This window comes from Tachysurus fulvidraco, chromosome 17 (assembly GCF_022655615.1).
Source record: "Tachysurus fulvidraco isolate hzauxx_2018 chromosome 17, HZAU_PFXX_2.0, whole genome shotgun sequence".
Taxonomy (NCBI): Eukaryota; Metazoa; Chordata; class Actinopteri; order Siluriformes; family Bagridae; genus Tachysurus; species Tachysurus fulvidraco.
This window is the reverse complement of record NC_062534.1, coordinates 10603201-10627334: the sequence shown is the minus strand read 5'-3', so window position 1 is coordinate 10627334 and position 24134 is coordinate 10603201. Positions and strand designations below refer to the sequence as shown.

At 38.3% G+C, this 24134-nt stretch overlaps 1 protein-coding gene across 3 annotated transcripts in view; it reads left to right on the top strand.

The window, feature by feature from the left end:
* The first annotated feature begins 1538 nt into the window (after positions 1 to 1538).
* spdl1 (spindle apparatus coiled-coil protein 1) overlaps positions 1539 to 24134 on the top strand; it is a 48316-nt gene continuing 25720 nt past the window's right edge. For 2 of the 3 annotated variants that reach the window (XM_027135289.2, XM_027135286.2), the window contains exons 1-5: positions 1839 to 1990; positions 3123 to 3274; positions 13091 to 13267; positions 15135 to 15329; positions 20465 to 20614. In XM_027135289.2, the coding sequence (XP_026991090.1) occupies positions 1948 to 1990; positions 3123 to 3274; positions 13091 to 13267; positions 15135 to 15329; positions 20465 to 20614 (717 nt within the window). In that variant the 5' untranslated portion in view covers positions 1839 to 1947. Of the gene's footprint in view, positions 1576 to 1838; positions 1991 to 3122; positions 3275 to 13090; positions 13268 to 15134; positions 15330 to 20464; positions 20615 to 24134 lie in introns of those variants that run through there. The other variant, XM_027135287.2, reaches the window with a different exon arrangement.

The window sequence follows — 24134 nt, the reverse complement described above, 5'->3', positions numbered from 1 at the left end:
GCTCTGGTCACATCCCAATGTAGAATGGTACAGCAGGTTACGGTCGCTGAACTGCTGGATGTCCAGGTGGTGCTCCAAAAACAATATGGGCTTCATTGAGAATTTTTTTTTCTGTGTTCCTGAAACACTTGAACTAGCATGTTTTCCTTTGTTTGTTATGTTCATGTTTAAAAAAAGATAACTGTTAACTGTCAACTTTTAGGTTGAGGGTATCCTAAGTCTGTCACCTAGTGAACCAGTGTTAATGTATTCATCTTCAAAGCACTTTTGTTTGTCGCTCTGGATAAGGTGGTCTGCCAAATGACATAAATATAAATGTAAACTGTGAAAGTTGATTTCAACAAGGCTCCTAATTTGTTAAGGCAAGTACCCTCCAATAAATGTTACTTTATCTAATAAATAATTAGGAATTTTTGTAAATCACTTTAATCTCTCAGATTTCTTTTCATCCAAACAACCCATCTGCATTTATTTGGTTTACCTCAGACATGACACTGAAATCAAGTCAAGTCAAATCAAGATGCTTTTATTGTAATTTCAATGATATAAAGCTGACACAGTACATAGTGAAATGACACGTTTTTCCAGGACCATGGCGCTACATAGAGATAAGCAGAGATACACAAAACACAAACAGTGCAAGACAAAAGACGCATAAAAGAAGTGCACTACTGGTCACAATATAGCGCATTGTGCATTCCTTACTGTATATTGTACAGTACATTGTGCAAAAATTGAGGACTGTGAATAAATATGGTTCTCGCAAACATATACAGTCTACACTTAAGTAATAGCTGCAGTTAGGTAAGTTATTACTGACCTCTCTCTCATTTCAACTTTATAAGGTATTCTTCTTCTTTTTATTATTATTATCTGACATATTTAGCAGATCACAGATAACATATTTATAATTTAAAATCTAAACCACATGTAAAACCAGGATTGAATTGTTCTGTTTTTCAACATTGAATTTTGTGATGGCAGAAAAATATGTTAATAATTTCTACATCAAATAATCTTTTTATTTTGTTTTTCTTGTTACTATACAGGTCTTATGATAATTGTGGTGAAATATAAAGTTATCACAAAATTTATCACAAGACCAATGCTAATAATTTTAATAACCGTCCCCCATCATTTTAATATCATTCTCGTTTAATATGATCTCCTGCACTTGTAGTATTCATTCATTCATTTTCTACCGCTTATCAGAACTACTCGGGTCACGGGGAGCCTGTGCCTATCTCAGGCGTCATCGGGCATCAAGGCAGTTTACACCCTGGATGGAGTCCCAACCCATACTTCACAGTAATGTAACTGTAATGTAATTTTCTATGTCAATATTCTACTGTATATCCTGTGAAAAACACACAAACAAACAATCAGACAAAACAACAACACTTTCGTATCCTAATTAACTATCGCAGTCTGAATTAATCTTCTTTGTATTGGAATTATGCATGCGCACCAAGTGGAATAAATACATTACCGCCATCTATTGTTCTGGAGAAAAAAAAATGACGCGTTCTAAGAAGCTATATTTTACTTGAAACATGCGATTATCTACAGCACCGGGTATTTTATTACAACTCGTCCTTTTGTAATAAAAGCGATTTTATTTAGCTTTTAAGTGAATTCAGTAAATTATGAATGTATAACCGATCTACCACAGAACAGTGCTTATCACTGAAATATATTTTATGAAAAAAGAAAAAATTAAATATTACCGAATGCGTGCATGATTCAACATTGATATATTAACATATTAATATTTTAGTTGAATTAAATTTAGTTTTCTAAGGATATTTTTTGTACTAAATACTTATTAATTTTGCATTTGTGATATTTTTTTGTCAGATCATTAAATGGGATTTGGAACACGCACTCCAGTCCATTAGGTGGCGGTAATACATCTTTTAGTTGAATGTTAAACGCTTAAGGTCTAAGATGAATAGTTCAAAAAGATTTGAATTTGAGCGTCAGATTATGGGTAACTATAAGTATTTTACTGTTATTCCCATTGATTAAGCTTGGATTTTGCTGTTACATACAATTAAATATCTTCTATTTAAATAGGCAATATAATGTGGGCTTTTTGTTTGTCTTAAACTATGAACATTTTATGAACGTTTTCTGGATTCACTCTCTTGGATTAGCTAACACTAGCTAGTACCAACATTTATGTAAATGGTTACATTTATTTTTAACATTAATTCTGTAACATTTGCTACCTATAGTAAACATAGCGTTGGACTAAGTTGTGCTAACTCGGTTTAAGGTGATTACTGATTGAAAACGTTTTATATGCCAGAGAGAAGATATTCGGCAGAAACTGGGGAATAAAACCCATGATGCAGGTCTGCAAGTGATTTATATTACGGAAGAATAATTAAAAACATATCTCGATATCTTACTGTAAAATTAATAACACAGTTTCACTGTTGAGGGAAAAAAATGTGTGCGAGTGTATATGTATGTTTTTTCATAATTCTAAAAGAAATGTTTCGCCCCAAAATAAGACCACATATTACCCAAAAGACACCATTCCAGCAGCATTGGTTTCTGTGGCTGTTAGCAGCTAGGACTTGTGGCTGTAGTGGAATATTGCATCTCAGTTTTGGCCTGAAGCCCTCTGTTAGCAAGATGGAGATGAACACTTCTTCCTTCCAGCATAACAACAACCACCCAAAAATTCAAGGAATGGCTTCAGAAAAAGATGATTTGTACATAAAGCACCAACTTATTTAAATAAATATTTTTTAAGATGATTAAACTTATGACACGTTTACCATTCAAAATCAAGTAATTATAATGGTTTGTATTCTGAGTGGCAAAGCATGAATTTTATTTCAGGAAAGCACATTTGTATATCGGAATATCTTATTTTTTGTGTAAATTTATAAATAAACTTGTTACTATCCTGCTTGATAAACAAGGACCACAGATTATATTAAAGGTTCATGAGAAGCCCTTAAATGGAGAATCTAACTTTCTTTCTATTGTCATATCGATATTTTAATTACATTTCCAAGAAACCAAACCATTAGCATAGGTCAAAAAGGCATCTTTTATTGGCATTGCATCAAGTTTCCAGTTACATGTGCAAACAATATTACCAACAGACAGTGAGATTCAGAAGTTACAACAGAAGCTGGAAGAGGCTGAAGAAGCTCTTCAAAAGGCAGCACAATATGGACTTCAGCTCTTAGATGACAAAATGGATCTGCAAAATAACTTGGAAGATCAGCGAATTGAGATGACCGCTCTAATTGAGGTAAGCTTTATAAGTGTAACATACAAAGATATACATATAAGTAAACACACTTTAATAGCAAGTGCAACATTTTTGTTAAATTCTCTTCTTTAATTCTTTGTTTGGAAATTTTATTATTGACATGTACAAAATGTGAACATGATCACTGTTGCATGTGGCAGAACAATGTACAGAAAAATAAGTCAGGATTTAGCTTATAGTTAACTTCTTGGCAATTGTGTGAAAATGTAAATTACTGGATGTGATAGTTGTTCACATTGTAGTTTAAAATTTCTGGTCACGTTGCATTGAGAAATATTAGTACCTTGTTATACAGCTGTTGTCGGAAATTATACAATCATGACATGTACAATAAGAAATAATTATTCAGCATTGTGGTTCAGTTTTAGTCTTTTCTTGTTGAATTGCCTTCCATTCCACTAAGTAACAAGGGTCCTTCTGATTCGCAATGTCAATAAATTTTTACTGGTTTTCAAGTCAGGAACTTTCTTTCAAGTCAGGAATCTTCTTTCAAGTCAGGAACCGTCTTGTTGAAATGCCCATCTTCTCTCGATCTTCTTGACATTCAAGTTTTTTTTTTTTTGCTTATGACATTAAATCCTCTAATATAATGTATTATACACTGATCATTTATAACATTAAAAGCATCTACCTAATATTGTGTGGGCCTTTTGTACCACCAAAACTCTGACACATCGAGGTCTAGACTTCACAAGATCTCTGAAGATGGCCCGGCTTTGGTGCTTAAGGTTTTATTGACCTGCCATCCAAACTGCCTGGTGGGAGTGAAAACATCTGATGTCACTTCCTGTGCTTGACGCTTGTTTGTTTTGCGTTTTCACACAGTTAGCGGGGGAAACTCGCTTTCAGATATTTTAACATTCAGATCTGATCCGAGTCAAAGGTACGCAATCATTAATTATGGCAAACTTTCAGATTGCCCAGTGTGTGAGCTGCAGCGTTTAGTAATTCTTCCTCCGTCACTCCGAGTTCATTTTACTTGTGATAAGTGTATGTTAGTTAACTCACTAACCTAGAAGATCTCAGCTTTAGAGGTGCACATCCAGACACTAGAGAGGGATAACAAAAGTAGTGTAGTTTCTGTAGGGGAAAATCTGGATTCCTTAATAACCCTCCAACTCCGGCATAAGAGCCCTCACAGCGGGGCGAATGGGTGAAGACTCGGTAGCAAAGTCGCAAAGCCAAAGCTAACACTAAGGCTTGCCCACATGCTTCACATGTCTAACAGGTTTGCTCTCCTCAGTGAAGCACTTGCTGAAAAACCTGAAAGAGCTCTGGTTATAGGAGACTACATCTTAAAACATCTTTCCGATTTTTGAAAGCCAATGTTGATATTTGAAATCACCAAAACAAACACGCCCCTAACCCAAATGGGTCCCACCCCTGTATTGATAGCTCCGCCCACACATACATATGTAACCCAGTGGAAAGAAATGTCTTTATCATAGCTGAAGAGAAGAACAATACGATTGCAGATAAACAAACAGGCAAAAATGACACACAAGCGGCATCATGCAAAGGATGGTATATATTAGTTCTGTGAAACAAAGCAAAACCAATGTTACTCACCTATCGAGAAGGAAAAAAGCACCTCGGCGTCTTAAATAAAGTTGAATTTCCCAAGTCAATAACTCCTGAGCTAAACGCTTTTACTACACAAAACGGATGTAGCTGCCTCTCTACATTACTATGATAGAAAAGAGGTGTTATTTGTGTAGTAACAGCGTTTAGTTCAGGAGTTATTGACTCGGGAAACTCTGATCTGTGAATATGTGGCTAACTTCCCGGTCCTTCAGTTCTCTCCAGCGCTGGAAAACTGATCCTATATTAACACAGGTCCTACTTCTTGCCTTATCGTAAGTCTTTCTTTGATTTCTTTCTTTGTTTTTATCTTCCATGTCAATGCTAAAACCGCTTTCTGCTAATGTCACACATGCGCACTGAACACTCTCTCCGCCACATATTCACAAGCCCCGTCTCTTTCTGCTCATTGGCTACACGTTTGTTTTGAATTTTGTTTTGATTTTTTTTTTATTCGGCCCGACAAAGTTTTCTGAAGAAGTTCTAAAAAATGCGGAGACCCTACCTTTTAAGGCATGTGAAATTAGCTCAGCCTTTAGGGGATCCAGCAGCACTGGTTGGGTGTATTCCAGGAGCCAGGGCGGTAGCAGGCAGGTAATCTTAGGATCTTAGACAAGCATAGGTACTCAAAGGTAGTTTTCCACATAGGGTATAACGATATACACATTCGTCAGTCAGAGATTACTAAGAGTAATATTATAGATTTAAATATGTCTGATGTCTGATGCTGTAGTATGCTCTGGCCCCATCCCAATGTGGCTTGGCGATGTAGCATACAGCAGGTAATGGTCGCTGAACTGCTGGATGTCCAGGTAGTGCTCCAAAAACAATGTGGGCTTCATAGATAATTGGAGCACTTTTGAGGGCAAGGCTCTCATTTCTAGCAGCAGAGCACATTGTGAAGTGGTAGCTCAGTGGTTAAGGGGTTGGGCTACTGATCGGAAGGTCATAGGTTCGAACCCCAGGTCCACCAAGCTGCCACTGCTGGGCCCCTGAGCAAGGCCCTTAACCCTCACTTGCTCAGTTGTAAGTCACTCTGGATAAGGGTGTCTGCTAAATGCCATAAATGTAAATGTAAAAATGTGAACAGGCCTAATTAATCTGGAGCAGACAAGCAGGGTAATCCGGCCATCTGCTAGTTTCATTGGATTGTCAACCAGGGTTCACAATATTGAGACTGTGTCTGTTTCCCAAGCTAAACAAAAAACTATAAAAACTCAGAAAATTTGTTTTAGTAACCTTATTAGCATAAAATTAGATCATAGTGAATGCACAGCCAGCACCTTTGATCTGAAGCTAGGAAATATTATCTCTTGCATCCTAAGCTCTTATGGTTAATGAAATGATTACTGATCAGAAGTTTAGTGTTCTGTGTTTAACAGAAACATGGATTAAACCAAACAAGTTTGTTGCATTAAACTAAGATTGTCCACCTGGTTATAGATATATACATCAGCAGTGCCTAACAAGCAGGGGAGGAGGTGTCACATTTATTCATGATGAATAGCTCGATGTCAAGCAAGAATCTAGACACATGTTTAACTCGTTCAAAGTACTTTAACTAACATATATGTAGCCACAAAAGTCTACTGAGTCAGTTTTTCTTATTGTTAATTACAGACCTCCCGGACCATATTCTGAATTCCTCCATGAATTTGCAGATTTCTTTTCAAGCCTAGTTGTTTCTTTAGACAAAGCAGTAATTGTTGGAGACTTTAATATTCATTTTGATAAGTTAAAAGATCCTTTGAGAACAGCAGTTGTTTCCATCTTAGATTCAGTAGGGGTTAACCAGAATGCAATAGGACCCACTCATAAAGGTCACAATCTTGATGTTGTTTTAACCCTCGGATTAAATATAGAAAATATAGTCACAGTGTCTCAATCAGAAACTATCTCTGACCACTATCTCATTTCATTTAAATTGCGTTATCACTGTGTTAAACGTACATTTACATCCACTACTGCAGAGAGATTTACCAACAATCTTCCAGAATTATCATCCATGATTGGATCGCCATCTGACCCGCCAGAACTTGATCAGGTGACTGACCATTTAGGGCCAGTGTTTCGCAACAACCTAGATACTGTAGCTCCACTTAAAAGGAAAGTAATTAGATAAAAAGAAATTGCATTCTGGTACAAGCACAACACACAAACTTTAAAAAAAATCTGCTAGGAAATTAGAATGTAAATGGTGTCAAACTAAATTATCAGTGTTTTGATTAGCATGGAAGGAAAGCCTTCATAGCTACAAAAAACCTCTTAGTGCTGCTAGATCAGTGAAGCTCTCTAGCCTTATTGAAGATAACAAAAAATTTTATTTAATACTGTAGCAAAATTAACTAGGAATTAAAACTTTGTCAGAAAGCGCACACCATCTATTTGTAGCAATAATGACTTCATGAATTATTTCAATGGAAACATTGATAACATCAGCCATAAAATTTAGACCATTATACCAAACAACTTTATAGATAATGCCATAGATAATACTTCCGTTTCTATCCTCTTCAAGAGACTGACTTATTTTCATTGATTTTCTCTTCAAAATTATCAACCTGCATACTGTATTCCTTACCCACATGATTCTTTAAACAAATACTACCAGTAGCTATCCAACCCATTGAAAAGATGATAAATTCTTTCCTTAGCACTGGCTATGTACTGAAATATTTTAAGATAGCAGTTATCAAACCTTTGATTAAAAAACCTGACCTTGACACAACCCAGCTGTCCAACTATAGGCCAATATCAAACCTCCCCTTTCATCTCATTGCTTTAGCCCATTGCTTTTCTCCCTATATATACTGCCCCTTGGTGAAATAATTTTTAATCATGGTATTGGCTTCCACTGTTAGCTGAAACATATAGCTGCATGTCATCAGTATAAGTCAGATGTGAGTCACCAGTTTAATAAGATTGAAGATTGTGTGAAGGACTTTAGATAGTGATGCTTACTAACTTCCTCCTCCTTAACTCTGAAAAGACAGAAGTGCTTTTATTAGGTCCACAGGCAGCCAGAAGTAAGCTTTCTGATTACAGAGTATCACTGGATGGGCATTTTATTACATCATGTGCAGCAGTAAAAGACCTCGTATGATTATTGATACCGGTTTCTCATTTGAAACTCACATAAATAATACTATAAGGGTAGCCTTCTTTCATCTCAGAAATATTGCTAAGATAAGAAATATGATGTCATTACATGATGCAGAAAGTTCATGCCTTTGTTACCTCTAGGTTGGATTATTGTAATGCTTAACTGTCTGGATGTTCCAGTAGGAGCATAAAAAAGCTCCAATTAGTCCAGAACGCAGCAGCTAGAGTCCTAACTAGAACCAGAAGATATGAACATATTACCCCTCATATTATGCCTCATTGCATTGGCTTCCAGTTAAGTTTCCTATAAACTTGACTGCTTTAGCCTATAAAGCACTTAACTGTCTCGTGCCACAGTACCTGAGAGATCTTTTTGTTTTTTTATGATCCTTCACATCTACTTCGATCAAAAGGTGCAGGCTATTTGGTAGTACCTCAAGTACAAAAGGCTACAGCAGGGGCAGACCTTTTTCCTCACAGAGCCTAACGGTTATGGAACAGACTTTCAATTAGTGTTCGGGACTTAGACACAGTCTCAGTATTTGAGTCCAGGCTCAAAACAAATTTGTTTAGTTTAGCATTTTATGAATAGCTTTTCTTATGTAAAGGAGTAGGAGGGTTCATGGGCATTGAGGGTTTGGTGAACTGGGATGTCTGGATGCTGTCGGCTTACCACCCTCGCAAGTCGCACAGGTTTGCAGACTGTGGAGTGGTGGTACGCTTTACATCCCAGGAAGCCCTCATGTCCGTGTCACCTTCTGGCAGCCTTTTAGTTATGCTGTCATAGCTAGTCTTGCCAGAGTCCCTGTTTGTGTTTATTTTGTATAGGCCTATCTATATCTGATTTGTCTCATGACATATAGGATTCATTTGGTTAAAAATTAATGTTGTAAAGTGTTGCTTATGGTGTTCCTCAGCTTCAGCGAGCGCAGCTCAAATGGCACTGCGCAACTAATAATGACTATTGGGACTGTCGTATTACATAACATTATAAAGAGAACAATATTGTAATAAAACATTGTGCATTTAGATTTATTTGGGTTTAGTTGCAGTGTTGCGTTGCTCTAGGAAGAGCGAGTCCACAACATGTTTTTGTGCAGATATAATTTGTAATGTTATGTTTATTTTGTATATATCTGATTAATATCATATAGGTCAGGATATGTTTCTTTGAGATAAATAAAGCGCTAGCAAAGTGCTCCAGTTTACCGGAATCTATTCAACGTGTGCAGCTCAAGCAGAAATGCACAGCTAATAATAATGATGAGAACACTATTTTTTAAATTGTTGTGAATTCATTGGTAGTTGTCAATTTCAGCACGTTGTTCCAGGAAGAGCGCGTCCACAACAGTCAAAATAATATATTTAAAGTAAATAAATATAAAAAGTAGCCTATTATAGTTTGGAAAATCTGCATTTACTGAAATTACTATTTTGCCAAATTGAAAATTTAATGGAAAATATACTTTGGGAAGGGGCGTTTTATATGAATATGTAATGTACATATATTTACCTTGGAATGGGTTGCGCATCCATACTTTGCCATTCCTTGGGTCTTTTTCAGATGGGAAATAATGCTAAAACTCATCAGACAGTGATGTCAGGTGGCAATGTATCAACTGGCCAAGTCCTTCAGCATCCTCGGAAAAACTGGATAAGTTGCTGAACATATCAAAAACACCCCGGTTGACGCGCCGTGTCCATGTTTCCAGCTTGGCTTTAAACCCAGCCATTTTATCCACCAACCTGAAGGTGTCAGCCATCCTCCCCTTCAAGTCATTCAAGGTCATGAAAATGTCACTCAAGTAGGCCAGTTTTGCTAGCCATCTCTTGTCACTGAAGTGCGCTGCTAAGCTGCTGCCCCCCCCCCCCCCAAAAAAAAAAAAAAAAAAAAAAAAAAAAGAGGTCCTGACAAATATCTTTTGCAGTGGGCAAAATTATCTCTTCTCTCCGATTGTAAAGTTTTAAGGCGCTCAAAGAAACACATTTAAATTTATTTATTGTTTATGTTTTGGATTAAATAACATGACATGTCATAGCACTTAAAAAAGACAATTATTATTATTAATATAAAAAAAAATTCTGGGAATATTTCAAGGCCCGGTACTAACGGGTCCATGGACCGGCGGTTGGGAATAACTGCTGTAGTATGTCACCCCAATGAGGATGGGTTCCCTTCTGAGAATGTTTCCTAAAGGTTTCTTCCTCTTATCATCTTAGGGAGTTTCTCCTTGCTGCCATGGCCTCCGGCTTTCTCATTAGGGATAGGGATAGATATATAGTATTTTAAATTAAGTTAATTTTTTTTAATTAATTGTAAACTTTAATTGTATCTATTTACCTATTGATTTTTTCTTATTTTTTTCTTCTTCTTCTTCTTCTTATTATTATTATAGATTTATATATAATTTTTGATTTTGATTTTTCTCTCTCTTCTGTTTCCATACTTCTATAAAGCTGCTTTGAGACAGTGGGAAATTGTTAAAAGCGCTATACCAAAAAATTGAATAGAATTGTAGTCGACTTTTGGTGGTGAACAGGGGGCAGCATGGGCACACTGACCGATTGCCCCATATGCAGCATGCTGTGATGCACTGTGTTTTTACACCTTTGTCATAGACAGCTTTAGATTTCTCAGCAATTTGTACTAGAGTAGTTGTTCTGGTGGATTGAACCAGAGGGGATAGCCGTCCCTTCACATGTGGATGGTTGAAGGCTCTGGTTTCATTCCTTGAACCACTTTTGTTAGGTACTATACAACTGACTATTAACTTGCTGACTATTACATTAAACCCCTTGACAGGTTTCACTGTTACAAGATAATCAGTATTATACAGGTCATCTATCGGTGGTTTTAATATTAAGGCCGGTCAGTGTATAATCATATTTGTCTATGTGTAAGTTCGTCTTCTATAGCTCAAGGAAAAGGACAAATTTGTTATGATTTGGTTTGTTCAGTGTCCTCTGGCTGCTCTGAAAATAAAAAAGGAAAGGAAGAAAGTCATGTTAGTTCCTTTCCCTTCCACCCCATCTGAGGGTAGATGCTTTCCAGCATGCTGTGATTGGCTGCCAGAGTTTTCCCGTGCTGAGAACACCTCCTCCTGCGAGCATGCACTTTCTGGCTGTCCACAACCATGGAAAATGCACTGTCCTTTCAGCACCCATACTGTAGAAGCGGGAGGAGTGGAACGTTGTCGCAAATGTTGTGCAAGCCTCGCCATTACAACATCTAGCAATGAAAAAAATTATTAAAAAGATAAATTGATGTAGAAGAGTTCAATTAAATATGTAGTTATCTAATCACCCAATCGTTTGGTGGTAGTGCAAAAAACTTGCAGATATCAGTCAAGAGGTTTAACTTGTAATTTTAGCTGTTGCATGGTTGTTGGTCCCTGATGGGCTGGTTTGGGTAATTCACAAATTATTTCAGAAGACTTTTGATAGCCTGGCCATGCTAATGTTAGCCATGTTAATGGTTAATGAATATAGGTAATGACTTGCTGGAGTCCAAAAGGCTTAGAAATTTATTTGCAACTGTTTTTGGACTGATATGTTTCATTAAGTTGTCTCTTCTGTACTTTTGTTGGACCACAGCATATAGTGCTGCTTGTTGAAACCTTTTAGCCTTATTGGTTGGTTAAGTAACTAAGGAACTAAGGTGACAGTTTTACACAGGGCCAATAGGAATTTGATATCATTTAATTATGTTATTTAACAAATTAAATGACAATTTCATAACTGTTTATAGTAGTAATGCATGTAGTAATACAACTTATTTAAAGTTTTGAGATAAATTTGTTAAAAAACTGTCATGACTGGGGTCATGTCGGGTGAATTTGAAGGCCATGGCATTGACAGAAATTCACCATCATGTTCCTGTTGCATTATCCTGTTGGTATTGGCTATTACTGGCACGGAACACAACTGCCATGAAGGGGTGGTATGCAACAATGTTTAAATACCTGACACCTGTCAGGATTCTGCTTTTGGGATTAAGGAGCCTAAAGTGTCCCAAGAAAACATTGCCCACAGCATAACACTGCCACCACCAGCCTGTGTCCAGCCGACAGTGCACCCAGGCACCATAGCCTGTGTTGGACATCGGCGTACCCGTGCTAGGCCGTCGATGTGGTGCACCAGGTAACTTGAGTCGTCGGACCAGGCCATTTTCTTCCACGGTAGAATCTTGATGACCTTTGGCCCATTTCCTGCATTGTTGGAGGTGGCGCATATTTAGAATTTGGATCCGGCGGGGCTGTCCGCTACACAGGCTCATACGCAGAAGGCTGTGATGAACTGTGCACTGTGACACATTGTCTTGATCACCACTTTTGTAGCTGCTGGTGATTTGTCACAATGTGGCCCTGCATTTGCTGTGAACAATGTGCGTCATTGGAGCGCATTGCAGACATTACACTTAGCTGGACATCGGTTCATTGTTTGGTCATCCGTGCACCAATTTTGGTATTTACTCAATACAGAGTTACGTGAAAAACTTGCAAGGTTTCCGGGACTGAAGTTATTTGGCACTGCGCCATCATAATTTGTCCTTAATAAAACTTGCCAAATTAATACACATCCTTGTATGGTATAAATACTGCTCTATGAACCTCACCTGCTGCACTATTCATTTGATAGGTGTGCTCATTGCTCCAGACTGGGCATGGTCATCATGTAATGGCTCATCTGTGTATGATGTACACATACTATATACAGAATATGCATAGGTGTGTGTGTGTGTGTGTGTGTATATTCATTATATTTTGCATAATTTTGTTTGTGGATTGTTCCTAGTTTTCTCAGGATTGGTTTTGATATTGATACTAACATTAATGCATAGACATATATTACTATAAATCATAACAAACAGCTTCTAACACTAAGGCTTGCTGTAGTGTCCCGTCTTTGCTGTGAATATTATTATTTTTGTATGCTCTCAATAATATAATTGCACTGCACTTCTCTGAATCAGGCATTGTTTTCTTCAAAAATGTCATTTGGTTTTGTTATTTTGCAAATTCTGCAAATTTTGTTTATCTCCAGCAAATAATTTAACAATAATTTATCCTGAATAATAAAGAGTGAAACTTATTCATAAATGTAATTTTACAGGGCTTGGAACAAGAAAAATATTCACTTCAGAGAGAACTGGATCTAAAAAGCTGCATGCTGGACAGTCTTAATTCAGAATTTGATGTCGTTAAAAACCAACAGAGAAATCTGTTGGAACAGCAGCAAACAATGTTGGAGAGGAGCCATGCAGTGGAATGTGGTGAATTCAAGATCAAGGTCAGAATATAGTCTTATAACACAGTTCTTTATATTTTACTAAATACATTTTCAGTAAAAATTTAGCAAACAAAATTGCTTGTGATAATTATAGGCCATGCATTTCACACCTTAGCTTTTAGTGGTGTCCTACCTGAATCAGTTCACCTCTTAATACCATCATTATGACACCACAGCAATAGAAACCATCAATATTATACAAATTGCAGTTTAACAGAGTGCTGCTTCACAGTGGGGTATTGTTTGAAGCAAGAATGAATTCCATTACTAAAGCAATTAAAAGAATTCAAAAGTCTTCTTTCACTACAACCACATACAATATTACTTTAATAAAATGACAAAAATACAGTCCATTCTAGGTTTTCTGTGCAGTTGTTAGTACCTTGTGACTTTCCCAAGGATTTGAAATTTGAGATTTTGTGCAAATTGTACAGATTTTGCAAGAAAATGCAAAATCATAAATGGTTCTTAAAAAAAAAAAAAACAGCTTATCAACTGTACTGCCAGACAAATGGACCAGCTTAACAACGTTATGACCGTTTTTCATAAAAAAAAAAAAAAGACATTAAAAATTTTTTAATTTTAATATTATGAAAAGTTTTGAAAGTTAAAAAAAGCAGTGGACACAGGGACAGTCACTTTCAAACAGGCCAGTGTGTACAGGTACCCCAAGTCAGACATGGCAAATATTACAGTCTGTTCTGTTGTTAGCTGGAACAAATTTCAGCTTGCTACAGATGAGATTGCCAGCTCTTTTTCCACTCTCTGGCATTTTCTCATACTGTGATATTTTCACATCCTGAATGGTCAAAGTTATTGTACGCCTCAAAATCTAATTTGATCAAAGCAACAGTTTCTTTGCCATTTAGAGTCACCCACGCTGTTGATTCTGATTTTTTTTTTTTACCCTGGAAACATACTGAAATAAGATTCGAAGATCTCTTACATAAACATACACTACTGGAGGCACAACCAAGAGAAAAGTTGTGAAGGGAGTATAATAGATTATTTGGAATAATTTAACATATCTTAAAGTAGGTCACTGATTCAGGTAGTGTTTAGGTCAGCAGAGAAGGCCTTGCTGGCCAAGATGGCCCACCACTCTTATTGTTTATAAGAAAACATTGCTCTTCATGGAAAAACTGCATTATGAATTAAAAATTGTGTGCATGAAAGTTTTGCTGGTGAAAATGAGTATGCAGAAATGTTTCATAATCCTTTCAGTATTTTTTTTTATATTTTAATATTTTATTTATTTGTTTATTTTTCACAAAATATTTACTTATTTATATATTGTTTTCTGTATTTGCTAATATAGCATTTTATATCATAGGAGCGTTTATGTATTAAATTTTAACAACATTTCACACCTGGGTAGCAGAGTTTTAGTTTTCTTTATATGAGTGTTCAGTTTCCTGTAATTATATACTGTTAAAGCATAAAGCAAGGCAATTTCACTGCAAAATTGGATGTTGTATTTTAGGGAAGTTTAATTAAATAACACAAAACATGTTGCATAGTACAACTCGTATGAATGCAGTTACTTCCAAATGTAAATTTTTATTAATATTATTAACAAGAAGATCAAAGGTGTATGAAAGCGTCTATGATTATTCATAGTCTAACCCCAGTATTTGATCATATTTGTTTAAGTTTTTGTGGAAAAGGTTTGCTTAACAAGATGTCTAATATGATTCAGATGTCTAATATGATTCATTCTGACCTGTCCCTGATCTAGATTTTTCCAAGTATGAAATTGTCAAGGTTTCAATAAAGTGTTTTCAAAATAGTGTATGTTACGTTGTACATAACCTTTGATTTGTATATTCCGACATGCCCCTGGCTCCCATTGCCAAATTCTGTGTAGGTGGAGAAATTAAACTGCGATCTTGATGAGGCTCGGCTTCTTGAGAAACAGCTGAGACATAGGTTGGAGGTAGAGTCTCAGCTTTTAATCAGCAAAACTGAGGAGATTTGTAAAATGTCAAAATGTACCCATGACACGATATCTTCAGAGATCTTAGAGCTACAAATCCAGAAGATGGATCTGAAATCATCTATGGTAAAGTGTTTGTTTTCTTTTTTTTTAAGCTATCAATTTACTGAATGTTCATGATTGATTCAAATTCCATTCAATGCATGTAATTAAATGTCATTTATAGACTGTAAATACATAAATTGTGTATACACATGCTTATAGTGTACTTTTCTAGACCCAACAAGTTACAGGATTAAAAAGTAAAAAAAAAAAAAAACATTAGCAAAGTATAAAATATTGCTGCAAGCAGCAGTGAAGGGTCCAAACACCTCAGGTAGACAACATGGGTGTTTAAACCTACTGTTTTTCAGTAAATCACCCCAAATTGGCCAAATTTGTCTAAACTTGGTGTGCAGCAATTTATAGCAATACAAACTGTTGTAGAAGGGACACTATTGCATTGCTATTATTTACTGTCCATTTTCAACCAAATAAGGACGGGTTCCCTTCTGAGTCTGGTTCCTTTCAAGGTTTCTTTGAGAGAATTTGAATTTTTCCCCACATTTTTTCATGGTATATTACAGTTTAGGACTATTTTGCAAAAGCATGTTTTTCTAAAAACTCTAGTACATGGTGGAAAATCCAATATGGTTGAAATTATAGGAGAAAAAGATTAGAAAGAACTCTCGACTCCAAGGGAGAAAGTATATTTTAAAGAAAATGTACAATTGAAACAAAATGAACAATTCCAACTGATGCCTTGCACCTTTTTTGTTTGGCACCTAATAATAGTGAAGATATTAACAATTACAATGGGTGTTTACCTTCTGTGCTTGGCCCCTAATTTTCAAGGTTTAAGAACTTTAGGGTCTTTATGGACATTCATAATAGGATTTATTACTTATTTTGCATCATATATGCAAAATAAGAAATGGTATTTTTCATATAAGAAATGGTATTTATTAAGCAGTTCTTTTAACTTTTATACTGAGATTTTAACTATTTAACTACTGCATTGTTTTAACTAACTAGCAGGGGGAAAACAATATTTCAGCTTCCATTGGTTAGAGAAGTAGCTTTTGCAAAGTAATCACAGATAATTAGCAAACAATTTATATTGCTTTTTGGTAGTGCATTTAACAACGTACTTTGTCACCAAGCATCTTCAAAGGAATATATAATATGAATTAGTAAATTTTATATTTATGTTGATTTTTATCCCCAAAGAGCAAGCCAGAAGCAACAGTGGCAAATCTCCCTAAGACCATATTAAGAATAAACCCAAAATATGTTCCCAAATTATACAGTATATCAGGGGTGTCGAATGGCTGATGTAATTATATTTAGCCCACGAGATCATATCAAATGTGCATTACAGCTGGCTAGCCACGTGCTCCGCTAATACTACAAATCCCAGAATGCCTTGCCACTGTATTGATGCCTAGTCACGAACAGCAAGCGCCCCTCATTCTCTGTTGGCAGTCGTTAACAACCCTGCTACAGTCACATCGGGCAAGTTAATTTCACCACAAAACTCCACAAAAATGGCCAAACGAAAGATGGACAATAGGAGCTTTCAAGACAGGAGGGAGGCAGATTATCTGTTCATGAATATAAAGGACAGACTTGTTTGTCTTGTGTGCTAACGGAGCTAACGTGTCTGTAACGAAAGAATATAACATGAGAAGACACTATGAAACGAAGCTTTATGAGAAGTATAAGGACCTGGACGTAAAGCAGAAGCTCCAGAAGGCGGAGGAGAAAAAAAAAAGTCTGGTTTCCCGGCAGACTATGTTCATGAAAGCAAAATAAAAAGTGAAGCTGCTGTAAAGGCTAGCGATATTGTGGCAGCAGAGATGGCAAAATCTGCCCTTTAATGAGGGAGAGTTTGTCAAAAAGTGTATGGTCAAAGTTTGCGACATCGTGTGCCCAGATAAAAGGCAAGAATCAATGTGCAGATCAATGTGCAGAGTAAATAAGAATGTAGAAAACTGAGTTTGAATACATGTTTTCTTTATGCACTTTTTCAACTACAAGGCATGAACTGTTAATAGTCGAAAAGTTGGATTTTCATTGATTGAATTAATTATTTTTGGTTGTTTTGTTGTTGATTTTGAAAAAGATCCACTTCAAAAAGGAAATTAAAATGATACAGTGAGAGGCATACTTTGTTATTTAATTAAATAAGAAATGAACACCACTGATTTGTCTTTTATTTCAAATTTATTCTTAATTAATTTTTTTATTTCTTAATTTATGTGTTTGTAAAATCAAGCTCTGGTTGTTCCAGATCCTGTGTTTAAGCAAAACCAAAGTTTGTTTCCATATGAAAAAGGTTGAACATTACATATCAGTTGCAGTTAATTTTTCAATAAATATTCAGTTTGGCCTGTGACTTTATCTCAGTTTTATATTTTGGCCCACTGTGAATTTGAGTTTGACACCACTGCAGTATATGCTTTCTAAGGCTGCAACACCTAACCAGTAAGTTTGACAATAATCGATGATGAAATTAATTGTCAACAAATGCAGTTATCAATTGTGTTGAATGGTGACCTGCAGTCTGTAAATAGTATCTCGTGTGTGTCCTTCCTGTCCAGATGTGTAGAGCCAGGTGTAGGGTCATCATCTGTTTAGCGGTTGGGATGATACGCAAACTGCAAGGGGGTCCAGTGAAGGCAGAAATGTCTTGCCTGATGACGAACCGCTTAAGGCTCTTCATAACGAAGGTGTGAGTGTGGCTGGATGATCGTCATTGAGGCAGGATTCTGTAGACTTCTTTGACACAGGGACGATTGTGGTGTTCTTTAGGCATGTAGGAACAGTAGTGCTGCTCAGGCAAATCTTGAAGACATCAGTGAAGATATTTGCTAGCTGTTCTGCATATTCCCTGGGCATTCTGCCAGGAATGTTGTCTGGTCCAGCAGACATTTGGGTGTTATCTCTGCATTGTGTTCTGCTTACATCAGCTGTGGTTAGACAGAGTAGTAGTTTTTCCTCAAAAAACCGATCCAGCATGTTCACCCCTCTCGTTACAAAGTCTACATGGTGATGGAATTTACTGAGCAGTGACTTGAGATTTGCATTGATGAAATCTTTAGCCATAAAAACAGTGCATCGGGGGAAACGTACTGCAGATCATTAATGCCTCCATAGGGTACACAAAGCACTTCCTTAGCATTAGCGGGAATGTAAACTCAGTTTATAAGCTTGAAAGTTTGACATTGAAGGACAAAGAAAAACAGGGTGACCCATAGACAGAAAAACTGATAAAAATATAGATGTAATCAGTCGATTTGATAGAGTAAGAGGAGGAAGTCAGAGTGCGAGTATGATCCATTTCATTTTGCCAAACTTTTCTGACTTGCTCCTCCAAAACACCCGAAAGTGGCTTGAAAATTAGAGACTGCTGTGTGCTCGTTTTTACAGAAATTTGGCAATTGGACAACATACCAGACTCAGTGGTTCAACTACAGACTCACTCCATTCGCTGTATACTGACCATACAGTGTGAAAACATAAAGGTAGAGGAATGTGTTTACATTAATAAACAGTGGTGCTCAGACATGCAGACAGTCGGTTCAACCCTGTTTGAGTGATTTAGAACTTTTAGTATTGAAATGCAGACCCTAGTATCTGCTGAGAGAGGTCTCTGCTGTGTATCTCCTGGCTTTTTACTTCCCACCACAAGCACTCTCTGCGTCAGACCTTGAGATTCTGCATGACACCATATACATGCAAGAACGCATGCATCTGGAGACTGTTTATTGTTGAAGCTGACTTTAATCACTGTTATTTACAGAATGTATTCCCTACATACAACAAACATTTCAGTTTCTCTAAAAGGAAAAAAAAACATATGGGACCAGGGGTACAGTAATGTGAAGTGTTTGTACAAGGCATACACTGCACCCCACTTCGGACAGTCTTAACACATTTCAGAATTCATCTACCCTGCATACAGACAGCATCTCAAGCAAGCCACGCCACTGAGCAAAACCTGATGAGATGCTTCAGTACTGCATTGACTGGGAGGTATTCAAAAATGTTGCTACACGTGAGGACATTACTGTTTATCAGGATGACTACATGCCAGCTGTAACTAGTTACATCAGCAATTCTGTCAACTCATACAGTACCCCAATCAGAAACCATGGATAAACTGTAAAAAAAATAAATTTCAAGCTGCTTGCTCGTTCCACTGTATTCAACTTGGGTAATGCCAGTGATTACAAGAAGGCTATGTATGATCTTGCCAAGAGGGCATACAGAGTCTTGATTATCACTTCACTACTGCTGACAACCGGAGAATGTTGCAAGGGTTACATACTTTCACAGACTATCAGGGCAGACGCAGGTGTGAGATCAATGACAGCCACATTACACTTTCAAGGCTCTCAAACCACCAAGTACTAAACTAACTGCTGGGAAAACTCAGAACCCAACAATTTCAGTGTCATCTTCAGCTGTAGCAAATGCTTTTGGTAAGATTAACTGAAATCCGCTAGCCCAGACAATATCCCTGAACAGGTTCTGAGATCCTGTGTACCGGTCCTAGCTGATGTTTTTAAAGATAGGCTCAATAGTGGGTTGTGATGGCTTCCCAAACCATTTCTTGAATGGCCTTATCATCTCTGGAAAACCTTTACCATGCCAAAGCCGTCAACAGAACCACCAACATAATCAAAGACAATAATCACCCACAGCACTTTTTAACGCTTTTACCATCAGGCAGATGCTACAGAAGTGTTAAAGCCAGAAAATGAAGGTTGAAAAACAGTTTCTACTCACAGGCCATCCAGATTGTGAACGACACTCATCCACTGCCTCTTCACCTTTCACCACAGGCTGATAATACCCTCTGACTCTCAGAGGTGTCAACTCTCTGATCCATCCTGCAGATACACACCTCAATGCAATAAAAATCAGATATTACAGACCACCTCTACATTCAGTGCACATGCATATTACATTCCCCTCGATGCAAATAAGCAACATGGATTCCTCTGACTTCACAAGACTTTATGTATTCATGTCTGTTACATTGCGCACACATTTTGTCTCTGAGTAATTTTATGACTGTCTATTTTTTGATTTTTATATATAAAAAACTCTTTTTTTAAGTCTTTTCAAATGGACATTCATGAAAGAACTATCATGGGAGCCGCTTTTAATCTAATTGTTTTTTTTTTGTTTGTTTGTTTTCTTTTTCTTCTAAGGCTGCATTAGAGCAGGAGCATCAAGAATTGAAATACAAAGAACAGCAGCTGGAACTGGCTAATTGTGTCCTTCAGAGGCAACTAGAGACACTTACAAATATAAAGGATGAAAGCGAGAAAGAAATCACATCACTCTACAGTGCTCTGGAGGTAATTTATTACCAAAGTTTGTATTAGAGTTAAGGTATGTAGAGCATTGATCAGCATTATATAAATGTTAATGAATTTATTTATTGATTTATTGTTATTTCAGTGACCATTCTGGATTTTCCTTTCTTTAATGGAAGGGTACCAACAATTTTGTCCACATGTGTAATGACATATTAAAAATATTTATTTTCAGGTTAAAATATAAGCTAGAATATTGAATTTGAAGCAATTATCCTTATTGCTCATATAATTGTGAATTGATTATATCTAGATAAATTCAATAGCAGCGTAGTCATAATCTTCATGTATGGTCCTTTGTGTGTATGTGTGTGTGTATATGTATGTATGTATGTATGTATGTATGTATGTATATATTAGTAGCAGCACTCTGCTCAGCACTCAGACATGGAGACATTAGTGAGGTGAATATGAAACACAGGAGTTTGTTCAGCAACAGAAATTGCTGTGTTCTGGCTAAAATGGTTAGTAAGATTACACAAGAAGAAAATCAAGAAACCCAGAGAAGAATCCACTCCATTGTATGATCCTCCCGGTGAAGGCGTCCTTAAGAGCTGGCGACGGCCTTCAGTGAAACGGCAGCGGATAGGCATGACCTAGAGATAGGCAGTCGTCAGTGGGCTGAATCCGTTAACTCTCGTTATCCATCGTCTCAGCCGGGTAATCTGAAAAAGAGCACAGCAGAGACACTCAATTATGTTTGCCAGCTGAAAAACCTTAACTCTTTGGGAGTGCTGCACCCAGCATGGCTGAATTGTGCTCCTTGCTATACATAGCTATACGTAAATGCCACAGTCACATTGCCCTCCATCGAGTCAAGCTGGGAATTAGAGTCTTTAGCCTTAGCCATCCGATGTAGTGGGGCATGGTCAGTAACTAAGGTAAAGTTTCTTACTGGCTAGATAGTACATAAGCTCTTCAATGGCCCACTTTATTGTGATTGCCTCCTGCTCCACAGCGGTGTACTTCTGCTCTGCTGGGTTTAGTTTTTGGCTTATGGGACGAGTGTTCTTCACCCTTAAAGAGCTGAGACAGCACCGCCCCGAGTCTGATGTCAGATGCATCCATATGGATGATGAAGGGGTGGTAAAAGTCAGGATTTCAAAGGACTAAGCTGCTTGTGAGAGCTTTCTTCAACTCCTCGAAGGTGCGCTCCACCACCTTTGTGCAGCACACCCGGTTTGGTTGTTCCTTCTGTGTGGGATCTGAGAGGGTGGATGCTATAGAAGACAAGTTAGGGACAAACCTTCTGTAGTATCTCTCCAGCCCCAGGAAGGCATGTACAGCCGCAGGCTCCCATTGGGCTTCAGCACAATGCCGATGGAGCTGGACCATGGGCTGGTGGAAGTGATCAGGTGCAGGTGATCCCATCTTTGAGCATTCTGTCCACTTCCACTTCTATAGCCTGACAGCCGGCCTCAGGAACCTGGTACAGCCGCCGCATTTCCAGCACCCCAGGTGGGCATCTTGATCTCAGAAACAGGATCTCGTGGAGCTGGTGGACCAACATGCCAACGTCTTCTTGACCACCCTCGGCCTTACCCACCTAGTCCTCTATGAGATCCTTTTGCTGGTTCGGGGACAGGTCCGTCCCCCCTGGAACCAAGGTATGCTCAGTGGAGTCTGTGGGTGAGATATCAAACGTAGACACAGCAACCTCGGATCCCATTTCTTAAGCACTTTTGAGAACTGTGTAAGGGCCTGCCACTTGGCCAAGAACTTGCATGCCACATTAGGGACGAGTAAGAGGACCTGATCACCAGGCGAGAATTTTGGCCGCCCAGTTGTTTGTCCGTCGCTGGTGCTTTCAGGCCGGCTCCAGGTGCTCCTTGACAATAGAAAATATGTTATTAATTTGAGTTTGCATTTCTTGTATGAAATCTATGACTGAACTGTTTGATATGGTTGTGCTGTAGACATGGATGTATATTGGAAGAGTGTGTATTTGTTGTAGGTCATTGTAGTCCATAGAGCTGGTGTGTATGTCTGTGCTCTGTACAGTTCAGTTATTGAGGAGTCTAATGGCTTGGGGAAAGAAACTGTTACAGTCTGGTTGTGAGGGCCCAAATGCTTCAGTACCTTTTTCCAGATAGCAGGAGGGTGAAGTGTGTGTATGCGGGGTGTGTGGGGTCATCCACAATGCTGTTGGCTTTGCAGATGCAGTGTGTGGTGGAAATGACCATGATGGAGACTAGAATGATCTTCTCAGCTGTCCTCACTATCCACTGCAGGATCTTGTGATCCAAAACGGTGCAGTTCCCAAATCAGACAGATGAACACCAAGAAATTTGGTGCTGTTGACGATCTCTAAAGGTGATCCCTCGATGTTCAACATAGAGTGGTCACTCTGTGCCCTTCTGACGTCAACAACTATCTCTTCAGTTTTACTAGCATTCAGAGACAGGTTGTTGGCTCTACACCAGGCAGTTAGCTGTTGCGCCTCCTCTCTTTATGCTGACTAGTCATTCTTGCTGATGAGACCCACCACAGTTGTGTCATCTGCGCACTTGATGATGATAGCATTAGCTTGAGGGTCTTGTTGAATCTCTTGGCCAGGCCTTCGGTCTGGGGTGATAGACTGAGGTCCTCAGATGCTTCAACTACAATAGACGGCACCGATTCACCATGATTTCTGACATGATAGGTGTACCTGCTGACACACAGTAGAGTGGGAGTTGGCTAGGGGGGAAGACTGCTCACCTTCTGATGACATGGGACCTCCCTGTTGCTCCTGGGTTATGCACCCCTTTTGGGATCACAGGGTTCTCTGGTTTGGTGTTCATAGGCTTGACGGGGCACCTCTCCTAAGGTCTCCTCTCTATTTGGGCTGCTGGTTTGGGGCTGTGGGAGAAATATGCCGTGTTCAGGTGGAGGAGCTATCATGCCTCTCACCCCATCCAGGTTGGCTAGGGCACTCTCCAGCCTTTCCCTGGTGGACGTAGGCCTGCGGAACCCGATGGCTTTCTTCTCTAGGCAGAGCCGAATGAGCTTTTGACGATCTCACCAGTTGAGAAGCAGTCAAGCTGTAGCAAGCACCGAGTGGTTCGGGGGAGGGTGTCCATAGGCTCAGCAGTGGAATTCTGACACAGCGTTTATAGAGGTTCGCCCACAGCAAACTAATATATCCCTTTCTAGAGTGCAGTAGTTTGCAAGTGTCATTGTCAGAAAGGGTGTAGGCCGGGAGCTTGGCATCCCCTGACAGGCGGGGCACTAGGATGCTAGGATCTCCTCCGGCCAATCTTCTTGGTAAGCCGGACTCTCCAACACATGTAAGTATGCCTCAATGACATTCTTTGCCGTCAGTTTCAGTTTTAGCGGGGTACTGAAGGCTTGGGCGGGGGAGGGGAAAGCTGTTTAATTGCCTTGAATTCTGTGGTGGCCATGTGCATGCTGTAGGCCAGCTCTCAGGTCACCACCTGCTGCTGCAAGCTTGCTTCCAGGACCTGTTTAAGTACCTTGCTCCATTTTCTTTTTTTATTTATTCTTTTTTATTTCTGTTCAC